Source organism: Micromesistius poutassou (genome assembly GCF_964030765.1).
Source record: "Micromesistius poutassou genome assembly, chromosome: 10".
NCBI lineage: Eukaryota > Metazoa > Chordata > Actinopteri > Gadiformes > Gadidae > Micromesistius > Micromesistius poutassou.
Window position 1 is genome coordinate 17424351 of NC_140280.1, and position 20000 is coordinate 17444350.

Below are 20000 nucleotides of genomic sequence, written 5' to 3' on the forward strand. Positions count from 1 at the left end.
CATAACAAGACCAAAATAAGACGATGCTGACACACGCACACACACACTCCAACCCACCAAGGGCATGAAAGTGTTTTGTGACAGAGCAGTGACAGAGATGTGACTAACACCACAGGAAGCCATGCCTGTGTGTGCCCGACTAAGACCCACACACACACACACACACACACTCACACACAGTTATGATGACAGCGATGATGGCCATGTCAGTCCGTGGTTGATGAGAGCTGGCGGCCCCGCAGCATTTGAAGCGTCTGCAGTGCAAGCAGCCCTAGCAGCTGATTAGCCCAGTGGGTGGATCAATTAAACACAGACAGGGGCAGTCAGGGACACAGCCACACAGAGGTGGAGGCTTTACTTTGGGCTTGTTGTTGTTGTATTTTGGTTTAATGGCATCACAAAAGCTTTGAAATGGAGAAATTACCATTATTTAAAAGGCAATCTGTACACATGTTTTTTTGCATATGAGTTGGGCTTCTGACTCTGTCTCCAGTGGATACGTGTGTGTGTGTGTGTGTGTGTGTGTGTGTGTGTGTGTGTGTGTGTGTGTGGGTGTGGGTGTGGGTGTGGGTGGGTGGAGGTGGTTCCTGTTTTGCGTGGCTAATATTGGAAATCAATCGTGATCACAGAGCGTTTGGAGGCTGTCAGATTTCTGTAATCCCCTCTCCTCCCCTCCTCTTCATCCTCCTCCTCTTCATCCTTCATCTACCTCCACTCCCTCCCTCCTCCTTGTTATTGGGATTCAATAGGAGTCCATGCCCACAGATCTCACCCACCGCCGGTGTGAATGTGCCTCAAAGTTAACACCATGTCTGATCACTAAATGAACCTTCCCGAATTCTTTGTGCTTTTATGTCTGTTAAGGCATCAATTGAGGAAATGATTAGTAACACTACCACCACCACCACCACTACCACTACTACCATGCCTACCCCCCCTCCACCACCACTACTACCATCACCACCGCTACCCCCACAACTTAAACACTGACAGATCTAACCCACTATAAGCTACTAACTAACTGGGTGTATTGTTGCACCTGTACATTCAATGTCGATGCAGGAGTGCAATTGAACCGTGCTGTTGAACAGAACAGTGGTGGTGTCAAAGAAAATAGGGGATATTGGACCTGTGTTGAATAATACACATATTCAGACTGCCAATGTTGAAAGTCAACGGTATTCGTACATCACAACACAATGGTATCATATGAGAAGAGCAACACATTGTTATTTGGGGGATGAGCTAGGAAAATAGTTATTTCACTGAATATTAAACATTGAGTTATTAATAACTCATCTTTCCTACAATCAACAAATCAGCTGCACCTTATTTCCTTCCCATTGACCAGCCGTTCTCCCCCCCCACACAATCATTGACTGCCAAAAAAAAAGAACATGAGCAACATTCATGTAGCCACCAATCCCCCCCCTGAAATACAGCAGCAGTGCACGGATCAGATGCTCTGGTTTACGAGTGACCCTGAACACTCGGCTGGAAGACCTCATCAAGAGGCATGGTTCATGTCAGCTCATTAATTGTCACCGCTGAACATTTGACCCTGTCAGGGCGTGTGACCCCCCCACCCCCCCCCCCCCAACCCCCCCCCCCCAACCCCCCATGGGATGACCTATAGCGTTGGCGTTGGATACACACCAGCGACTCGCGCTCATCATCCCCTGGGCATTAGCCCAGCCACGCTCGCTCCGAGATCGGGATTGGGGCAGCTAGGGGGAGGGAGCTGGAGGACATGTCGGGGACGGGGGTTGTACTCCCGAGACGAAGCGGCACGATGAGGAAGAATTATGGGTTGGTATCCATCAGTCCTGACTGTTGAATCGAGCCTTGATTCTTATCTCACCATGGAATGCCTGGAACAGGGTGTTCCCAATGTGCGCTATCCGCTCAAGAGATGGTGGGGACTTAGAATAATGTTTTGAAAGGAATGATATCCGTTTCAGTTACAGAAGTTTAGCACTGAGAGGCGAGAGAGGGACAGACTTCCGATAGTTGGATATCCGTTTCCGATATCGCTTTGTCAAATATCCTGTTAAAATGTTAAATTGATTCTCCTTGTCTTTGTTTTCTTCTTTTTTTGTTTCTTTTATTCTTATTTTCCTCACTCGGGGAAATAACACAATAATACACAGAATTTGTGTTCCCTACATTTCGCTACGATACACGAGCCTCGGCTGATCCTCGGCCTTGATTGACACGCTCACAGGCACATGAAGCGGAGATGTACACCTTCCCATTCGGATGCGATGCAGCAGTCTCACTAATGGTCCCAGGTCTCCGCTGAATCTAAAGCAGTTGACAACGAGTCTAACTAGACACGCGTTAACTCGCCTCTGGGGAGACTGAGCACACCTCCGCAGCTCGGCTGGGTTAAGTACGAGTGTTAGAGCTGCTGGTTCCCCCCCAGTGGATAGCACTCCTGCCAGAACACGGTCAGTCCATCAAGCGGTACCCTTTTTAATGCCGGGATGCACCATGGATATTGTCACGGCTAATGACCCTTGAACCCATCCAGCCTTATCAGGATGACCCCGGTTGACCCATCCTGAGCCATTCTATGTTATTTACAACTAGTTGGTTCTATGCTATATCTGTCACAAACTGCAGGGGGGGGGGTTTATATTTATTTAAAATTTATTTATAAATAAATTTATTTATTTATTTATTTAAATTATATTTGGGCAATGCTCACCAGCGCTAGCTAGTCAACCCACTTATTTGGGGGTTCATAAGCCAGACTGATGGGTATGCCCTTGTATTTTTACACTCAGCACCCACACTAACACACACAAACTCAACAACACACACATTTTGGCAGTGCACATACTGTATTTAATCCAAATGGGAACTTGTGTGTGTTTAAATTGATCTCTTTTTGAAGACTTTTTTTTTTTGTAGTGGAATGTGAAGAGGGATGGCGTGTTGCATGATGGGAAACACATGCGTTACACACGTCCGTTATCTCCTGTGTGGCGCCGTGACCCTTATCTCTCCCCAAAGGCACGCCTGGAATTTCCGACCCCCAGACCTAGAGTTTTTTAGTATTTCTTCTGGCTGCTGGTCGTGTTCCTCTTTACCCCTAAGTGCCCCTGACAGCTGGCAGCCACGCTGCCAGCTGAGCATTACATCTGAGTATTACATCCTGGTTTGCCTGGAAGAAAAGCATGTTTTTTTTATTATTAGGGGTGGGGGGAGGTGAGGTTGTCTCCCAGAGTTGTGTTCAGACTAAAAGACGTAGGTATTGATTAGACTCTGAAAGAATAGTACCTTTAGTGCTCTGGTACTCATACCAGAGCACATACTCAAACTATGACCACTACCTCCTCTTTTGGACCACTAACTCATGTTTGGATCATTTAAGCATTATAATTTAGGAATTCATTTTCGCATTTTGTTGATCTCTGCTCAACTGCCATTTAAACAGTAAACATATTTATTTTAACGAGAACAAATCTGTGATACGCCCACGTAATGTCAAAAAGGGGGTTATTTATCCTTTTGCTTTTGTCCTTTATTCAGCTTTATGAAGACGAGTATTTTCCTTGGCACATTATGCATTCTTTTCACATTCAGTTTTAGGAGTGAGGGCTTTTCTTCTGTACAGGGAGCCAATTAGTGTGGGGCAGGGAACGAAGCGAGCGTGGAGATAGACGGCGAGGGAGAGAGTCAGAGAAAGAGAGAGAGAGGGAGTAAGAGAGAGAGTCGGGTCTTTCAGCGGGGCGTCAACAGGGGGAGGCTGAACGTTCATCTGGTTCCAATCTCTCCTCCTACCCTCCTTCCCTCCTGCTGTCAGACCTGCCTGAACTGGGACAAGATGAACTCCGATTGGCTTAATGCAACCCGTGTGTGTGTGTGTGTGTGTGTGTGTGTGTGTGTGTGTGTGTGTGTGTGTGTGTCTGCGTGTCTGTGTGTGTGTGTGTGTGTGTGTGTGTGTGTGTGTGTGTGTGTGTGTGTGTGTGTGTGTGTGTGTGTGTGTAAATGAATGTATGTGAGTGTGTGGCTGTTTGCAATTGTGCCAACTGTGTGTCGACGCATGGAGGAGGGCCCTGGTAAACAGGGAGCACGTGTTGGCGCGGCTTCAATCAGGATGTGGAAAATTGACAAGAACAAGAACATCCACTCACACATTTCCATTTCCATTCTTCCCCCCCCCCCCCACCCCCACCACCTCCCTTCCACACACACCTAATTAGCTGAGTTTAAATACAATAATATGCATATGTTTCCTCACTGAGTCAGACCTCCAGCCCACCCGCCCAGCCTCACGGTGCCTCCGTCTGCTGGAGGGTTGGCCAGCAGTTGTACCGCAATTCATCCAACCCCATGATGTAAACACTATCTGCCAACGGTCAGGGCTTTGTGTGTCACCCACACGCACTTTCTTTATTTGAAGCGATCACGTTTTTTTAATCTGTTCACGGCGTGCGGCACGATGATGACATACAAATCGTATCGTCATCATGCCCTGCGGTGAAATCAGGACACTGAACGCTTTTTTTTTCCGATATGACGATATGAAAATTTGTCATGTCATTATAAGACGTTTTAATGAGATGCTGGTACTACGACGCTCGGTCCATCTGGGCTGGTAGGGGCCATACGGGGGGAAGACCTTCACAGATCTGCGTGTGTGTGTGTGTGTATCTGTGTGTGTGTGTGTGTGTGTGTGTGTGTGTGTGTGTGTGTGTGTGTGTGTGTGTGTGTGTGTGTGTGTGTGTGTGTGTGTGTGGTGTTGTGTGGCCGTGTGGCCGAGTGTGTATGTGTGTCTGTAGCGTTGTGTGTGTTCGGTGTGTGTGTGTGAGGGTGTGGGTGTGTGACTGTGTGTGTGTGTGTGTGTGTGTGTGTGTGTGGGTGTGTGACTGTGTGTGTGTGTGTGTGTGTGTGTGTGTGAGGGTGTGTGTGTGTGAGGACGACAGGGTCCAGATCCCCAGGGTGCTAATCCATCTGTTGTAATCAACGAGGGCAGCCAGGGGAATTTGTCCGGCCGTGTTTCTGTGTGGTTGTGTGTCAAAGGCTGGAACCTTGAGGTCCAAACACCAGAATGTTATGTTAGGGTGTCCATATGAACCTGCTTATTAGCACAACCCACGGCTACGAATAGTGATACAGTGAAACAAACAAGATGATATTAGGGTGTTCCAGCAGAACCAAGTAAATACTTACAGAACTCACTGTTTGTTTATCTGGGTGTGTGCCTGTGTGTCTGTGTGTGTGTGTGTGTGTGTGTTTGTACAGATGTTTTCTCTTATTATATTTTTCTCTTTGACTCATTTTATTTTGCCTTCTGCGACTGCACACTCCAGCTCTAACTAAATTGGGTTGAGTGATGTATTTTCAATACCGTTGTACACCCAACTGATTTGTATTCAGGGTTTTTTTCAATATTGTCATCAATGATGTTCTGTTTACTCAAGGATTACATACCAGATCAGATGTGCCACTCCGAGAAATGAGAACACAATCTTGATACAATTGACTTATTAGTGTTTTTCACCTAAAGTCACAAATCCATACACTTTTTTCAGATGTCATGTTATCTTCAACAGAGGGAATTACCCCAATGCATCGGAGAGTGCAAAGGCTATCGCTGTGGAAATGACAATGATATTGAATAAATGAATAAAGCTAAACAACCATCAATTGAGGATAATTAAAGACCCTAGCTTAGCCATAATTCCACCCAGCCAAAGAAGTCACAACCATTTCACTAAGCCACTGAAAGAGGTCAACTAAATATCATTAATTTTAATGGTAGTGCCATCAAAGTTACCGCTGTTTCATACATCATTTTTATGATCTTTTACATAACATACAGTCAGAGGACTGGCGTGTATATTTCCAGTACACATCGAGTTCCAACTTTCTGCGGTCCCTCATGCGAGGAATGCTATTGCCTCTCTTAAGATGGCCTGCTCCCCATAAATCTCGCTGCACAACGGACGTTGCTCTAATTAACTTACAATTTTTTAGTGGTTTGCATCAAATGCCATGAAACCCATTAGTGCGCTAAGCCCCATGTCGGACAGTCGGGACACGCCTTGTTTCTTAAGAATGTAGATGACAAGACAAACAAGCCAAGCACTTACTGGGACATGAAAGGCCTGGTTTTGTATTGTTTTATTTTTACAGATTTTTAGCAAAAAAGAGTCCTCTTCAGTGCCTCAATGGGAAATGATCCAGTGATCAGTAAGAAACAAGTAAGAAACAAAATAATATAAAATGGGAAAAAGTATATCTGAAAGAAGTTTTGCATAAAAAAACACAATTTTTAATAACACACATAATAGCTTTAATGATTCACTGTTCACTTTCAACCAAAAATAATTGTTGGACTTTATGTTATCATGTCTATCTATCTAGCATGTCTATCTATCTTTGACAAGTACATCAAGTAGAATAGCGTCACACCCACATCTATATTGTAATTATAACCTTCCCACTCCATAATTTCTTTGTATTTATTTCAATATTTTAAGTTTACCAAGTATTTCATTTCAAGTATATTTCAAGTATATGAAAGCGCCGGCACAATGTGTTCCCCAGGGCTTGTGTTCAATACACAGTCAAAATCTTTTTCTACTTTTCACATGTCATCACTGCGGCTGCTTTTGTGAAGAGAAAAGCTGATATTCTTAATGACCATCTGTCTTCCTCTTATTGTTTTTCTCTCAAATCCAACCTTCCATACAATTCTTCATAAAAGAATTCACAGCCTCCAGCAAACCCCACAATGTTTTCCTTTCAGAAGCTTCCTTCCATTCCATAAAGGTACTTAATGTAGTCCCTTTCACCATCCTAGTTATAGCACAACGGCAGCAATAACACTCATACCACCCATAATCCAAAACACCTTTACTTTTATTTTGAAAGGACCCCATTATTAATCCGGAGCCAAGCCTAATTGTTTTAATATTTCACCCTGCCCCTGTCTTGTTTCCAGCACAGCGATGTTAAACTGTGCTACTGCATATGCCTTATAGTTTCATATGTCTTGTACGAAGGCGGCACGTATGGCATTGTTCATACATGGTTGGTGAGCCGTTCAGCAAACCAATTAGTCATGTTGTTACACCAGCACTTTGTGTGTGTGTGTGTGTGTGTGTGTGTGTGTCGGGTGTGTGTCGGGTGTGTGGCTCTTGTTTTTAACAGGCTGGCTGAGAGCGCTACAGGAACAGCTAGCACACTGTGAAGGATGCCTCCGGGCTGTTCCACCAGACTTAATGAAAACCAAACATACTTTTGGTGGCTCATGATAATTGGAAAACTTTCATATCGGCCAAGAATCCCCAATGAAAAAAAAGAGTGTTGGGTTTTTTGATGGAGACAAAAAGTATTTTTTCCACACACATGCAAGAACGCATGCACATACACACACTTGCCTGCTGACAAATACACATAGGACTGTGCAGACACATCCATTCACACACACACACACACACACACACACACACACAAATGCACAAATACACACATGCAAACAACACACACCCACACACACAAACAAACAAACTAAATCTAACTTTTATTCATTTATATACATGTATTAAATCTGAAATATTTGAAACATTTTCTTCTTTGCAAAAGCGGCCTTGCAGACTTTTTTCAAGTCAAGTGAATTTTATTTCTCTAGTAATTGATTACATTTATGATCTCAAAGGGGCTAGACAGACCCGCGATTAAATGAGATTTGACACACTGACGTCAGAAGAAACGCACAAGCCCCCTTCCAGGACATCGTTATGGTATTTTGTGAGGAAATTCAGCATCTGGGTACAAAATGCAAAACTTTGGTTCGGATCTAGCCATCAAATCTGATTTGTTGGTTTCCCTCCCAGAAGCCACCACCACAAATATATATTTTACTGTTCATGCAAAGTCTAGAAGTTTTGAAGTCACAGTTAAAACCATGCAACTTCTCTAACTACATTATATTGCTTCTCAGGCCTGGCCATTTGAGTGCAGCCTGGAGATCCATAAATAAGAAATATGGTAATAAATATGACATAATATAATCGTTTTTTAATTAAATGAATCATATAGAAGTAGGATTTTGGTAATTTAATTGGGTTTATAAGGGAGAAGACAAGTTCACAGTTCCTATATCGAGAAAATGCCAACTCTGAAATATGCAAATACAGCATGATCTTCATTTGCATACAGATGTCCTAATGAAGACAGGAAACAAAGAACCTCCAGAGATGTCAACGTTGTTTGTTTGTTTGGCACTATAAAAAATCAGCAGCGCATTAGAATAAACGACAAAAGTGTCTCCTCCTGATGCACTCCTCAGCGACACTCCTCCAGGAGGTGTAGGAGAAGGAGAAGAAGGTGAGGAGTCGCTGCCATGTAGCCATGACAACACTACCTGCTAGCACTTCCACTTCTCTATTCTCTTTCTCTTTCATCAGCCCCGTCATGGCACGACTTATGTGTTTGAACTAGTGTAAAACTGTCGAGAGATGCCAGCGATTATATTGGCTTTAACGGTAATGAGGTTAACGAAAAATTACCGCATTACCGCTAGTCATAATGTTGCTATAAATGCTAAGTATTGCTTCGGTAATAGGATATTATATACGGCCCTAATTCTGACCGTGTCTATGGAATGCTTGTCTCAAACTGTTTTCACTGTCTTCAAACTTAACTTAACTGTCTTCACACACACATACACACACACACGCACGCACGCACGCACGCACGCACGCACGCACGCACGCACGCACGCGCACACACACACACGCACACACACACGCACACACACACACACACACACACACAAAGAGGGAAGAGGGAGAGAAAGAGAGGAAGTGTCAGCACCATTTCCCACACTAATGGGCACAAAAATATGCCAATTTCAGCAAAAAAAAATGTAAAAGTAACTTGGCATCTCGAAACTCTATTACATATTGATCTGGTAAGGTCAACACTCTGGAAACTTAAATTATATATTGGTGAAGCCATAAAAATAAATATATATATATATATATATACATATATGGCTTCACCTATATATATATATATATATATATATGAATATTATAATAATAATAATTCATATATACTTTTTATTCCTTTTATTTACTGAATATATTTATTCCATATATCTACCTTGATGATAAATCGTTGTGATGCAAAGCAGTTAAACACGGTTCCAACCTCATGAAGCGCATATTGATCAGAGCTGCATGGCTTCAATTAATCATTCTCGTACAGCAATGCAAAGTCAGCGAAATACCTGTAAAAATCTGAACAGCCAAGTGGAGAATGAAAATAGTGTCTCAATTTACATGCACTATAACATAAGAAAAATAAATGATGGAAAACAATTCTCATTTCAATGAACCCTTCACCGTCAATCCCAAAAGTTTGTGTTCTTCATCCCATGAAAACAAATGTGCAAAATTGTATGTGTATTATTTTCTTCAATTTTTCAACATAGAAAGAAATTGTTCGGTTACCAAAGTGCTTGTCTTAACATTAATGTTGGTTGGCCTTTTAGCAGGGTGTTGGGAGAGTGGGTGTGTAATGCGGAAGAGGAGGGGGGGGGGGGAAGGGGGGCTAAAAGATGTCCTCACATGAGTGGATGTGCGATCGATAATGGCCCCTACATATCACACATGCTCATGTGTCCGATCCATACTCTCACTTTCCCGTGCTTTAAGAGATAGCTGACCTGAAGCTATGTGAGCTGTAGCTATGGCTATATAAAGTGTGTGTGTGTGTGTGTGTGTGTGTGTGTGTGTGTGTGTGTGTGCGTGTGCGTGTGCGTGTGTGTGTATAGAAAGTAATTTCAGTTTGCTTCAAGGGAATGCATAATTGTGTGCAAGTATAGCTTCTCTATCAATATGAATGCGATTGTTTGTATTGGTCCACGTGTCGGTTAGTGCATGCATGTGTGCATGTGTGCGTGTGTGTGTGGGTGTGTGGGTGTGTTTATTTCTGTACAACCTATAATAGTATATGTTTACTAAGTACTCTGATATAAAGCCATACATGATGGTGTATGATATCTTTTGCTTCTCCTATACATTTTTCATGATTCGATGACTGTACATTTTCTTTAGTGTTTGCATACTTGTAATCAGTGTGCTTCATTAACAGTATATAGGGGAAAGGAGATGTACATTCATTGTGTCTTCAATATATTTTTGAAAATATATTGAAGATGAAAAGCCACGGAAAGCTGTCATTTTTAATATTTGAATCGTTCCATCTTTGTGTCTGGTATCTGCTATCTATTTCTGACAGATCTGTTCCTGCCTTTATTTTCATCTTTTGGTTTATTTATTTGCTATATAAACAAGCCAACGCTCTATTGCCTTGTTCTCTTGTTTGCCTCTGTTCCCATACCTGAGCTCAGGTTTTTTTTCTTGATTTTTCTCTCTTTTTTTCGTTCTTTTTACACTCTTTCTTTTTTTTTTACCACACTTTCTACAGGAAAAGTTAACTAGCTTTTCATTGCGTTTGTGTCTGCTTTTTTTGTGGGGAGTCAGAAAAGCCTACGTTTGGCAAAAAAAAAAACACAAAGCAAAGCAGACAAAAATCCTGAAGAACAAAAACAAACGATTCGATGATATCTGTTCATGGAGTCCCAATTGCTCATCGGAAGGTGCGCGGAGGTAAACAACTCAGCCGTGGTTGTCGTCCTCGAACTGGTATTGAATTTTCAGACGGCTTCTAAATCTCGGGACTGGGATGTCTATCACATCATCCGTGACAGCCTTTCTTTTGGAGTTGTGCATTGTCATCCCGAGGTTCATTATTATTATTATTGCTGTGGATTCTCTTCAATTCCTTTTTGGTCCTTGGTGCTATATATTTCATCACTCCGTCGCACAGAGCTGCCATCGTAGGACAAACACAGGTGTCACTCATAAGGGTTATTATGGGTCTGCAGTGCACTAAGCTAGTGAAGACATCACACGTTGACCGCAGACCGTATGCCCGGGTACCAAAAAAAGGTAGCAGAAGCGTAATTAGTATCATGAGCGACGCCTGTGTTTGTCCTAAGATGACAGCTCTGTGAAAAGGCCCTGCTGTGTTCTCGTCGGACGTCCAGCAGTAGATCTTTAAACAACTTCACCGTACATGAGCGGATGAGGTTTGTGTGAGATTTTTAAGCACTTTTAAGCACGAATAAACAAGCTGTGTGTGTACCCCATACAACTGTCTCAAAGCCTTTATCTGCTTTTCCAAGGGAATTGAAATTCACAATAGTGCTGGTGGGGTTTGATTCAGGCGGAGCCGTGGCACGTCTCTTCCTTCATTAGCAGCATGCTAATATCGCTCATTTAAAGCAAGTCGCGCACACTGCCGCTCGTGCCTACTCGTATACCGTACACATCGCTCATGCACTTCATATGCAAAACTCTCCCGTCTCTCCAATGGAGAAAAGAGATGTGGTGCCATCTAATGTAATCATCATCTAACCTGATTAACTTGTGATGAATTGCATCACAGCCAATTACTCTGTTTAGATTTTTGGCCATCCGCACACCCAGAGTGCAAACACAAGCAGATCATACTGATACCCTGATTTTCATTCACAGTATGCATGCATGTTTCAGATAATAATAATGTGCAATGACACTTAATGTTGCACACCATATCTCATTAGAAGAGAGAAGAGAATTGTGAATGGAATTCAAATGTTTGAATTTGAATCCTTTTTGTTTCTTGTCTTTAGTATATATGATTAATATTGTAATTCCTTATACAATACTACATACAAACGCTATGTTCACTTGACTTCCAGTATAGGGATGGCCTCAGGCCCTGTCATTAATTCATAATCCTCTTAGATGAGATGCTCCAGTAAGGGCCCCATCGGGCTCAACTATGGCCCCTGATCTGAAGTTATCTACAGAGTGAGCTCCAGCAAGCCTCCCTGGTGTGGGAGACTACTCCTCAGTCAGGAACAGAACATTAAAAACAGTCTCCTGCTTTACCTCTAGAGACCCTGACCCACATCCTGAAGACACAGTGGACACCGCTTTGTCCCATGTTTCATTTAGATCTTTTTTTTTATATAATCCACCTCTGTGTTCTTATGTTGGGGCAGTCCTATTTTCATTATAGTCCATGATGTCAACATAAAGTTGGACGAGATGTTATTTTGACTTTCTTTCTCGACGAATAATTGTACAAATTGTTCAAACCATTTCTCACTAGTGGACCACCAACTGTTTCTCCAACTTAAAAACTACACAACAACACAAACCCTTAAAAGCATCACAGAATGTATAGGATCTAAATATAATGTCGGCGTGACCCCCGAGGAAGCTAGCATATTGCTAACACAAACCATCAAATTGTAATGACTGTTGGACACTCCTGTCCTCCAGCGAGAGGGCCCCTGACCTCCCTCCCATCCCGACCGCAGAATATTCCTCCCCCTGATGAGTATGTCGCTAGCAGTAGAGGAGAAACATAGGCTCGTGTCGTAAGGAGGGAGTATCTCTCCAGGAAATGAGCTCAGGGGTAAAATATCATCGAATCCCCACCTCCCACACCACCATCATATTCTAGGTTTGGTAGCTTTAAGATTCCTTCCGTAAAGCTTAACATTTCCTGACGCAAAGGCTACAGGCTTGTGTGAATGTGTGTGTGTGTGTGTGTGTGTGTGTGTGTGTGTTTGTGTGTTTGTGTAAGACACACAGGCAGCCTGACTTTGGACCGTTTCGCGGGGTACGGGGTCCAACTGCTCGCTCCGCATTCACCCAACGGCAGCACACTCGGCCGTAATTGGTCCTGCAAGTCCACAGGGGTGGGGGGGGGGGGGGGGGGGTGGGGGGTTATCGGGAAGGAGGGAGGGAGGGAGGGAGGGAGGGAGGAAGGAGGAGGAGGAGGAGCTGGTGGTGGTGGAGGAGGGAGAATTTTACTGGAGCACGACTTACCCCCAGGGCATCCACTTCAGAGGAACAAAGCCTCCACCGCGCTTCCTTTGAGCTCTCGCTCAGCCGCCAAACACATCGTGAACCTCCCCACCTCTCCCCCGACTCCCCGACTCCCCCTCCACCACAAGCAACAGCATCAGCACCAAACACCAGCATCACCAACCAGCCCTCCCACCCCCCCCCCCCCCCACACACACACACACACTCCCTGCCCACCGCTGCATGGAAATACACGCAGCGGGCCAAAACATACACACACACACGCACACACACACACACACACACACACACACACACACACACGCACATTCTATTTGTGCTCTGTATGGTGTCCAGCCAGGACATTGTAGTCCATACAGTTGATCGCTGTTCAAAGGAGCACGAGCAACCAAATAAAAGCTGGAGGATTTCAGTCAAACCTCCAGGCTTTTATCCTCGCTCTCTATGGTCACCCCAATCCCAGTCCCCACTGCCAGTGCCTTCTGTCATTCTGGGGTTGCCTTTCAATCGCTCCCATTGTTTGCTTTTCAAACCAAGCAGCGGCCTGTTGTCGTATACTGTCCTTAGTGCCAACATAGAATTCGGAAAAATGTAAAAATGATTTCAACGGTTATTTTATTTGAGGGATTTTCATTTGGTGGTTTGAAGTGCTACTTTATTTTGCTTATTAAATCTGGTCATTCAATGTTTTGACTCGTCTCCGTCGCGCATCGGCAGTCCCTTCGCAATCACCCATTTAATGTGCTATTGATTACCTTGGGCTTAGCGTTTTAATTTACCTGAACTATGGCTCTCAAGGTTCTACAGTTTAGTCTGGCATTTACACACACACACAAACATTACTAGGAGTGTTCTCTCTGTTATCGTTTGAACAAACAATATTATCTGACTTTGAGCGGTGCTCCTCTAAAAGAGACAGGCAGATGGTGGTTTTATGGAGCCATAAATAAATGTTTATAACTTTATAAATGTTGAAAATATCATAGCTTCAAAAATTTCACCCACAAGATGTCAAATATCCAACTATCCATTGGTACCTGGTAAATATCTACTGGTACCTGGAAAATATCCATTGGTACCTGATGTCAAATATCCATTGGTCCACCCCTTGTCCCTCTGTTCCTTTGCTGCAAATAACAAACCTTCTTTAGTTGACAATGCTTGAATGGACACTCATTTGAATAGTCTCATTTGAACAGTTTTTATACTTTTTTATATATATACTATAATTGTGTCAGAGTGTCAGAATGACAAAGATGCCCTTTTTCTACCTGCTAGCTTTGTTACCATTCCTTTGACACCACCTGAATGTTATTTGAATGTACAATACTAATGTGATACCGCCCCTCTCCTCTACCCACAGTCCTGGCCGTAGCCATGACGATGACCACGTGCGCTCAGACGGAGATGAAGCGGGTTGTCGGGGACAACGCCACGCTGCCCTGCCACCACCAGTACTGGCCGGGCGACGAGCCCACTCTGGACATCGAGTGGCTCCTCCTGAAGCCCACCAACAGGCAGAGGGTGGTGAGTCATGAGGCCCCACTGAACACACACACACACACTGAACACACTGAGTACACACACACACACACACTGAGTACACACATACACACACTGAACACACACACACACACACTGAGTACACACACACACACACACACACACACACACACACACACACATACACACACTGAACACACACACACACACACACACTGAACACACACACACACACACACTGAACACACACACTGAGTACACACACACACACACTGAACACACACACACACACACTGAACACACACACACACACACACACACACACACACTGAGTACACACACACACACACACACATACACACACACACACACACACTGAACACACACACACACACACATACACACACTGAACACACACACACACACACACTGAACACACACACACACACACACTGAACACACACACACACACACACTGAACACACACACACACACACACACACACTGAGTACACACACACACATACACACACTGAACACACACACACACACACACACTGAACACACACACTGAACACACACACACACACACACACACACACACACACACACACACACTGAGCACACACACACACACACTGAACCCGCACACACACACACACGCACACACACTGAACCCGCATACACTTACTGAACACACACACTGAGCACACACACACACACACACACACACACATACACTGAACCCACACACACTCACTGAACACACACACACACACACACACACATACACACACACACTGAACACACACACACACACTGAGCAGTGAGCACACACACATATACTGTACACTGAACCCGCACACACTCACTGAACACAACCACACATACTGAGAACACACACACACACACACACACACACACAAACTGAGCACACACACATACTCACTGAACACATTTACATAGACTGAACACACACACACACACTGAAAACACTCACACAAACACTCACACACACACACACACACACTGAAAACACTCACACAAACACACACACACACACACACACACACACACACACACTGAACACATACACACACACACACACACACACACACACACACTGAACAAAAACGCACAGACAAACACACACACAAACATAAATTGAATACACACACACACAAACACACTGACCGCTAGGTATTGTTCTGGTGCCCTACTTTATCCAAAGGTGTGTTGTAATTGCTTTGGATTATTGCCTGATAAATAAACATATAAATAACAGGGGGATGAAGATGTATCTAAATTGCTGAATGAATGGCGTTTGTAAGATAAGTGCATTAAAAATAGTTTCCCCAAGACCTGTGCTTTTCTTCTACGGCGCAAATAGAGCTAACTTGCAACGGTCCAGCTATAATAAGCACAACAACACAGCATCCATCTGAACAAGGTGACCTACATTACGTTTCTGACGACCCTTAATCCTGCGTTTGACAAGCACACATCAAAGCACGCTTGTGATTCACTTTCATATTTAGGGCTACTATTTATAATTCCGTCATTTATTTAAGGACACTCTTATCCTACTTGCCATGAATTCAGGTGCATGGCATTAAGGAGCGAGGTGTAGGGGTAGGGACATGTTGCACAGGGGATGACTACAGGTCAGGCTGCGTACATTGGGCATCAAAACCCATTCCCTTTTAACCTTTGGATGAACCACTGTCCATCTCCGTTCAGCTGATCACCTACTTCGCCGGCCGGGTGTACGACCCCAACGACGCGGACCGGGGTCGCATGGGCTTCGGCGGGGACTACCTGAGGGGGGACGCCTCGCTGCTCATCAGCGACCTGACCCTCACGGACTCTGGGGAGTACAGCTGCAAGGTGAAGAACGGCGGCAAGTACCACTGGACCACCATCAGCCTCATTGTGCTGGGTAAGCACGCACGCACGCACGCGCGCACGCGCACATGCACGCACGTAGACGCAACGCTGACACTCACATGCACGCACGCTCACATAGGCACATAGATGTATGCTCACACACACACACATGCACGCACCCTCACACACACACACACACACACACACATGCACGCAAGCTGAAACACACCTGCACACACACACTGACGTACACACACGTGCACGCAAGCTGAAACACACCTGCACACACACACTGACGTACACACACATGCACGCAAGCTGAAACACACCTGCACACACACACACTGACGTACACACACGTGCACGCTGACGTACACACTCACACGCGCCGACGTACACACACATGGCCACCAGGTGACATCCACATTCACACACTCTGACGCAGACACAAACACTCGCACACACTGGACAGATGTCAGTGAACTATGACCCCTGGACCATTAGGAGCTGTCTGTTTGATTGGTTTGTCTGGCCATTTTTCTTTTTGCTAGAGAAAGGAAAGACACTAAAGGTTGTACAACCTGCAAGAAAGAAAACATGCTTTGGGATGAAAACTTATTTGTTGTTTTGGGAGACAATTTTCCCTCTCTCCTTGACTTTATTTTCTATTTTTTCATACCTACTCAGTTGCAAATTGCTTGAATTAATTCAATATCGGCCGTAGCCACCCTGCTGCTCAACTCATTTAGCGAGAGTGGACTCCTGGCACCGTGGACCCGGTGGGGAGCCAGCATGCAGCAGGACAGGATGTCTCTCTCTCTCTCTCTCTCTCTCTCTCTCTCTCTCTCTCTCTCTCTCCCTCTCCCCCACTCTCTAACTCTCTCTTTCTCACCTGCCATGAGTCTCATCCTGGAGATTTTATTTTTAGCCGTTAAGCCATTTCACAAAAATATATGGCTGTACCTTTGATTATTGCGATAACCTCAACACCCATTCAACGATTCAACCAGAGAGATACAACAGGCTGAAATCGCCCGCATCACACTAACCCATCTCTGACCCTCCACCGTTGTGAAAAAGTGCAGACCTGCACTTGGCAGTATCAGTGCAGGGGAGGGGTCAAAGCAGGTGAGGGAGGGGGGGGGGGGGGTTTGTAAGTGGCGCTGAAATGACAAAGGCCATTTTCTGGTAGACAAAAGGATTCACAGACACTATTTGGAAACGGTGAGACAGGAAATCCATGGGAACCACATTATGCATGGATAGTCGTGTTTCAATTAGATTGCCGGGAAGATGAATGGAGTGCTGGAGAAAAGCAAAAAGTATCGTTCAAGATGTTTATCACAACTTTAATGAGGGCGGGCCAAAACAATGAGACTCAAACCTCAAAGGTGCACCGCCCGTCTGCGGTAAAACCGAGGTTACGACGAGCGATCGAGCTCCTGATGTCACATGCCATGTTTTGTACACTTAGTGACATCACTTTGATTGCATCTCAGTCAGCCATCTGGGGGTGCCGCGTCGCAATCTCTCATAATCTCCCATTCCCCCCCGCCCTTTGATCAGATCACTTCAGATCAGGGAACCGGAGATGCCAGCGAGTGTAACTGTCATCCCAGTTGGACCTCATCCGGGGGTCCACGTGTGGTCCACGTTTCAAACGTTAGGCTCGGCGTTCTCCGCGGCGTTGTCACCCACTCGGCGCCTCCTCCTCATCGTCCTCTCGGCAAGACTTTGGAAAGCACAGCCGGTTCCTGTATGACAAATGGCTTTATTATTAATGAACAGCACATGCCATCCCTGTCTGCGGGCTGAGCCCAGCTCAAACAACGCTAATAGTGATCTCCGAGTCTGCGCGCCCTTGTGCAGCTAGCGTTGTGTGTTAAGGAGCCTTTGTGAATTCATAGTGTCTCCGGTGAACTCGCCAAAACTTTTAAACACAATGAAATGCGTAGAAACAAATTAATTGTAGGCATAAACAGGCCCCTTTCCCCTTTCCCTTGGAAGTAATGAAAAGTAATGAAACGCAACAACACCCACCCTTGTATCTACTCTCCTGGAATAATTAACAACCATTTGCCGAAGGCAAGGTGAATAGTGGGGAATAGCCCCTGAGACTGAAGGTCCAGGGGGCTATTCGCCACTATTCACGGAGCCTGAGTTGAATAATTGTTTTAGTATATACTATACACGAACGCTCCAAAAATAAACAAGATAACACTTTTTGCCGGGATTTATTTGTTTTTATTAGCGTTTTATTTGTCTTTAGTTAGTGTGATGAGACGAGCGTCACGTGCGACATTTTGCAATGAAAACAATATCCCATGTTTTACATCTCAATCTCGGGATATTGCCCAATATCCCGAGATAGCAAACCAATCAAATTGCGCCATCTTAGGAGGTTCACGTGTAGCATATGTATGTGTGTGTGTGTGTGTGTGTGTGTGTGTGTATGTGTGTGTGTATGTGTATGCGTGTATATATATATGTGTGTATATATATGTATGTGTGTGTGTGTGTGTGTGTGTGTGTGTGTGTGTGTGTGTGTGTCCGCCATGCAGTGAAGCCGTCCAAGCCACGGTGCTGGATGGAGGGGAAGCTGCTGGAGGGCGCCGACGTGAAGATGAGCTGCAAGTCCAGCGACGGCTCGGACCCCGTCCTCTATAAGTGGGAGCGTCTGCTGGACAAGGGCAAGTACGCTGGCAAGCTGCCCCCGATGGCCCTTCTAGGTAAGAGCAGGACAGTGGTGCTCATAGAGCATGTATACAAGCAGATCTACATACTGCACGGTGTGTGGGTCAGCGAACCAATGACACGGGGGCTTGCATGTGTGTGGTAAATGCCCAATTGTGTTGTGCATTGTGCATTGTGAATTAAACATGTATGCACACACACACACACACTTATTTGTGTGTGTGTGTGTGTGTGTGTGTGTGTGTGTGCGTGTGTGTAAACAGGTGTGGAATAAGCAGATTGTGTATTTATGTGTGCGCATGTGTCTACATAATGCCTTTACATAAGCGTATCGGTATTTGTTGTACATATAACCATGGAAAGCTTCTTCTTCATCATCTCTCACGCCACCTCTCTGTGTGTGTGTGTGTGTGTGTGTGTGTGTGTGTGTGTGTGTGTGTGTGTGTGTGTGTGTGTGTGTGTGTGTGTGTGTGTGTGTGCGTGCGTGCGTGCGTGCGTGCGTGCGTGCGTGCGTGCGTGCGTGCGTGCGTGCGTGCGTGCGTGCGTGCGTGCGTGCGTGCGTGCGTGCGTGCGTGCGTGCGTGCGTGCGTGCGTGCGTGCGCGTGTGCGTGTGTGTGTCTGTCCGTGTGCGTACACAACGAACAACAACCAGACTTGAAAAATCCTGAGATCGTGACTCTGAAGAACCTGACCAAGGAGAGCGCTGGCGTGTACAAATGCACGGCGAGCAACGACGTGGGAGAGGAGAGCTGCATCGTGGAGGTCAAGATGCACTGTGAGTCCATCGCTCTCCATCACCTCAGCCTCCTGCGGGGAGCTACCTCTACCGGGAGCTACCTCTACTGGGAGCTAGGGGCCCGGTAGAGACGCTCAATTAGGAATGACGTGACAATGTTATATGTACATATCTTTATACAGACCTCAAACTACATTTACATTCAAGCCTTCAAAGCTGGAAAAAGAGAAAACCCATCCCCAACTATGTATGTTTTCCTGTTAGCAA

At 45.0% G+C, this 20000-nt stretch overlaps 1 protein-coding gene across 1 annotated transcript in view; it reads left to right on the plus strand.

Moving 5' to 3' along the window:
- Nucleotides 1–20000, plus strand: part of LOC311354896 (CXADR-like membrane protein) — a gene marked incomplete at both ends in the record, with an annotated part of 51478 nt that overhangs the window by 28222 nt on the left and 3256 nt on the right. Inside the window, 4 exons of the mRNA XM_084474766.1 lie at nucleotides 14278–14441; nucleotides 16157–16355; nucleotides 18865–19032; nucleotides 19650–19772. Of these exons, the coding sequence (XP_084330892.1) occupies nucleotides 14278–14441; nucleotides 16157–16355; nucleotides 18865–19032; nucleotides 19650–19772 (654 nt within the window). The remainder of the gene's footprint in view (nucleotides 1–14277; nucleotides 14442–16156; nucleotides 16356–18864; nucleotides 19033–19649; nucleotides 19773–20000) is intronic.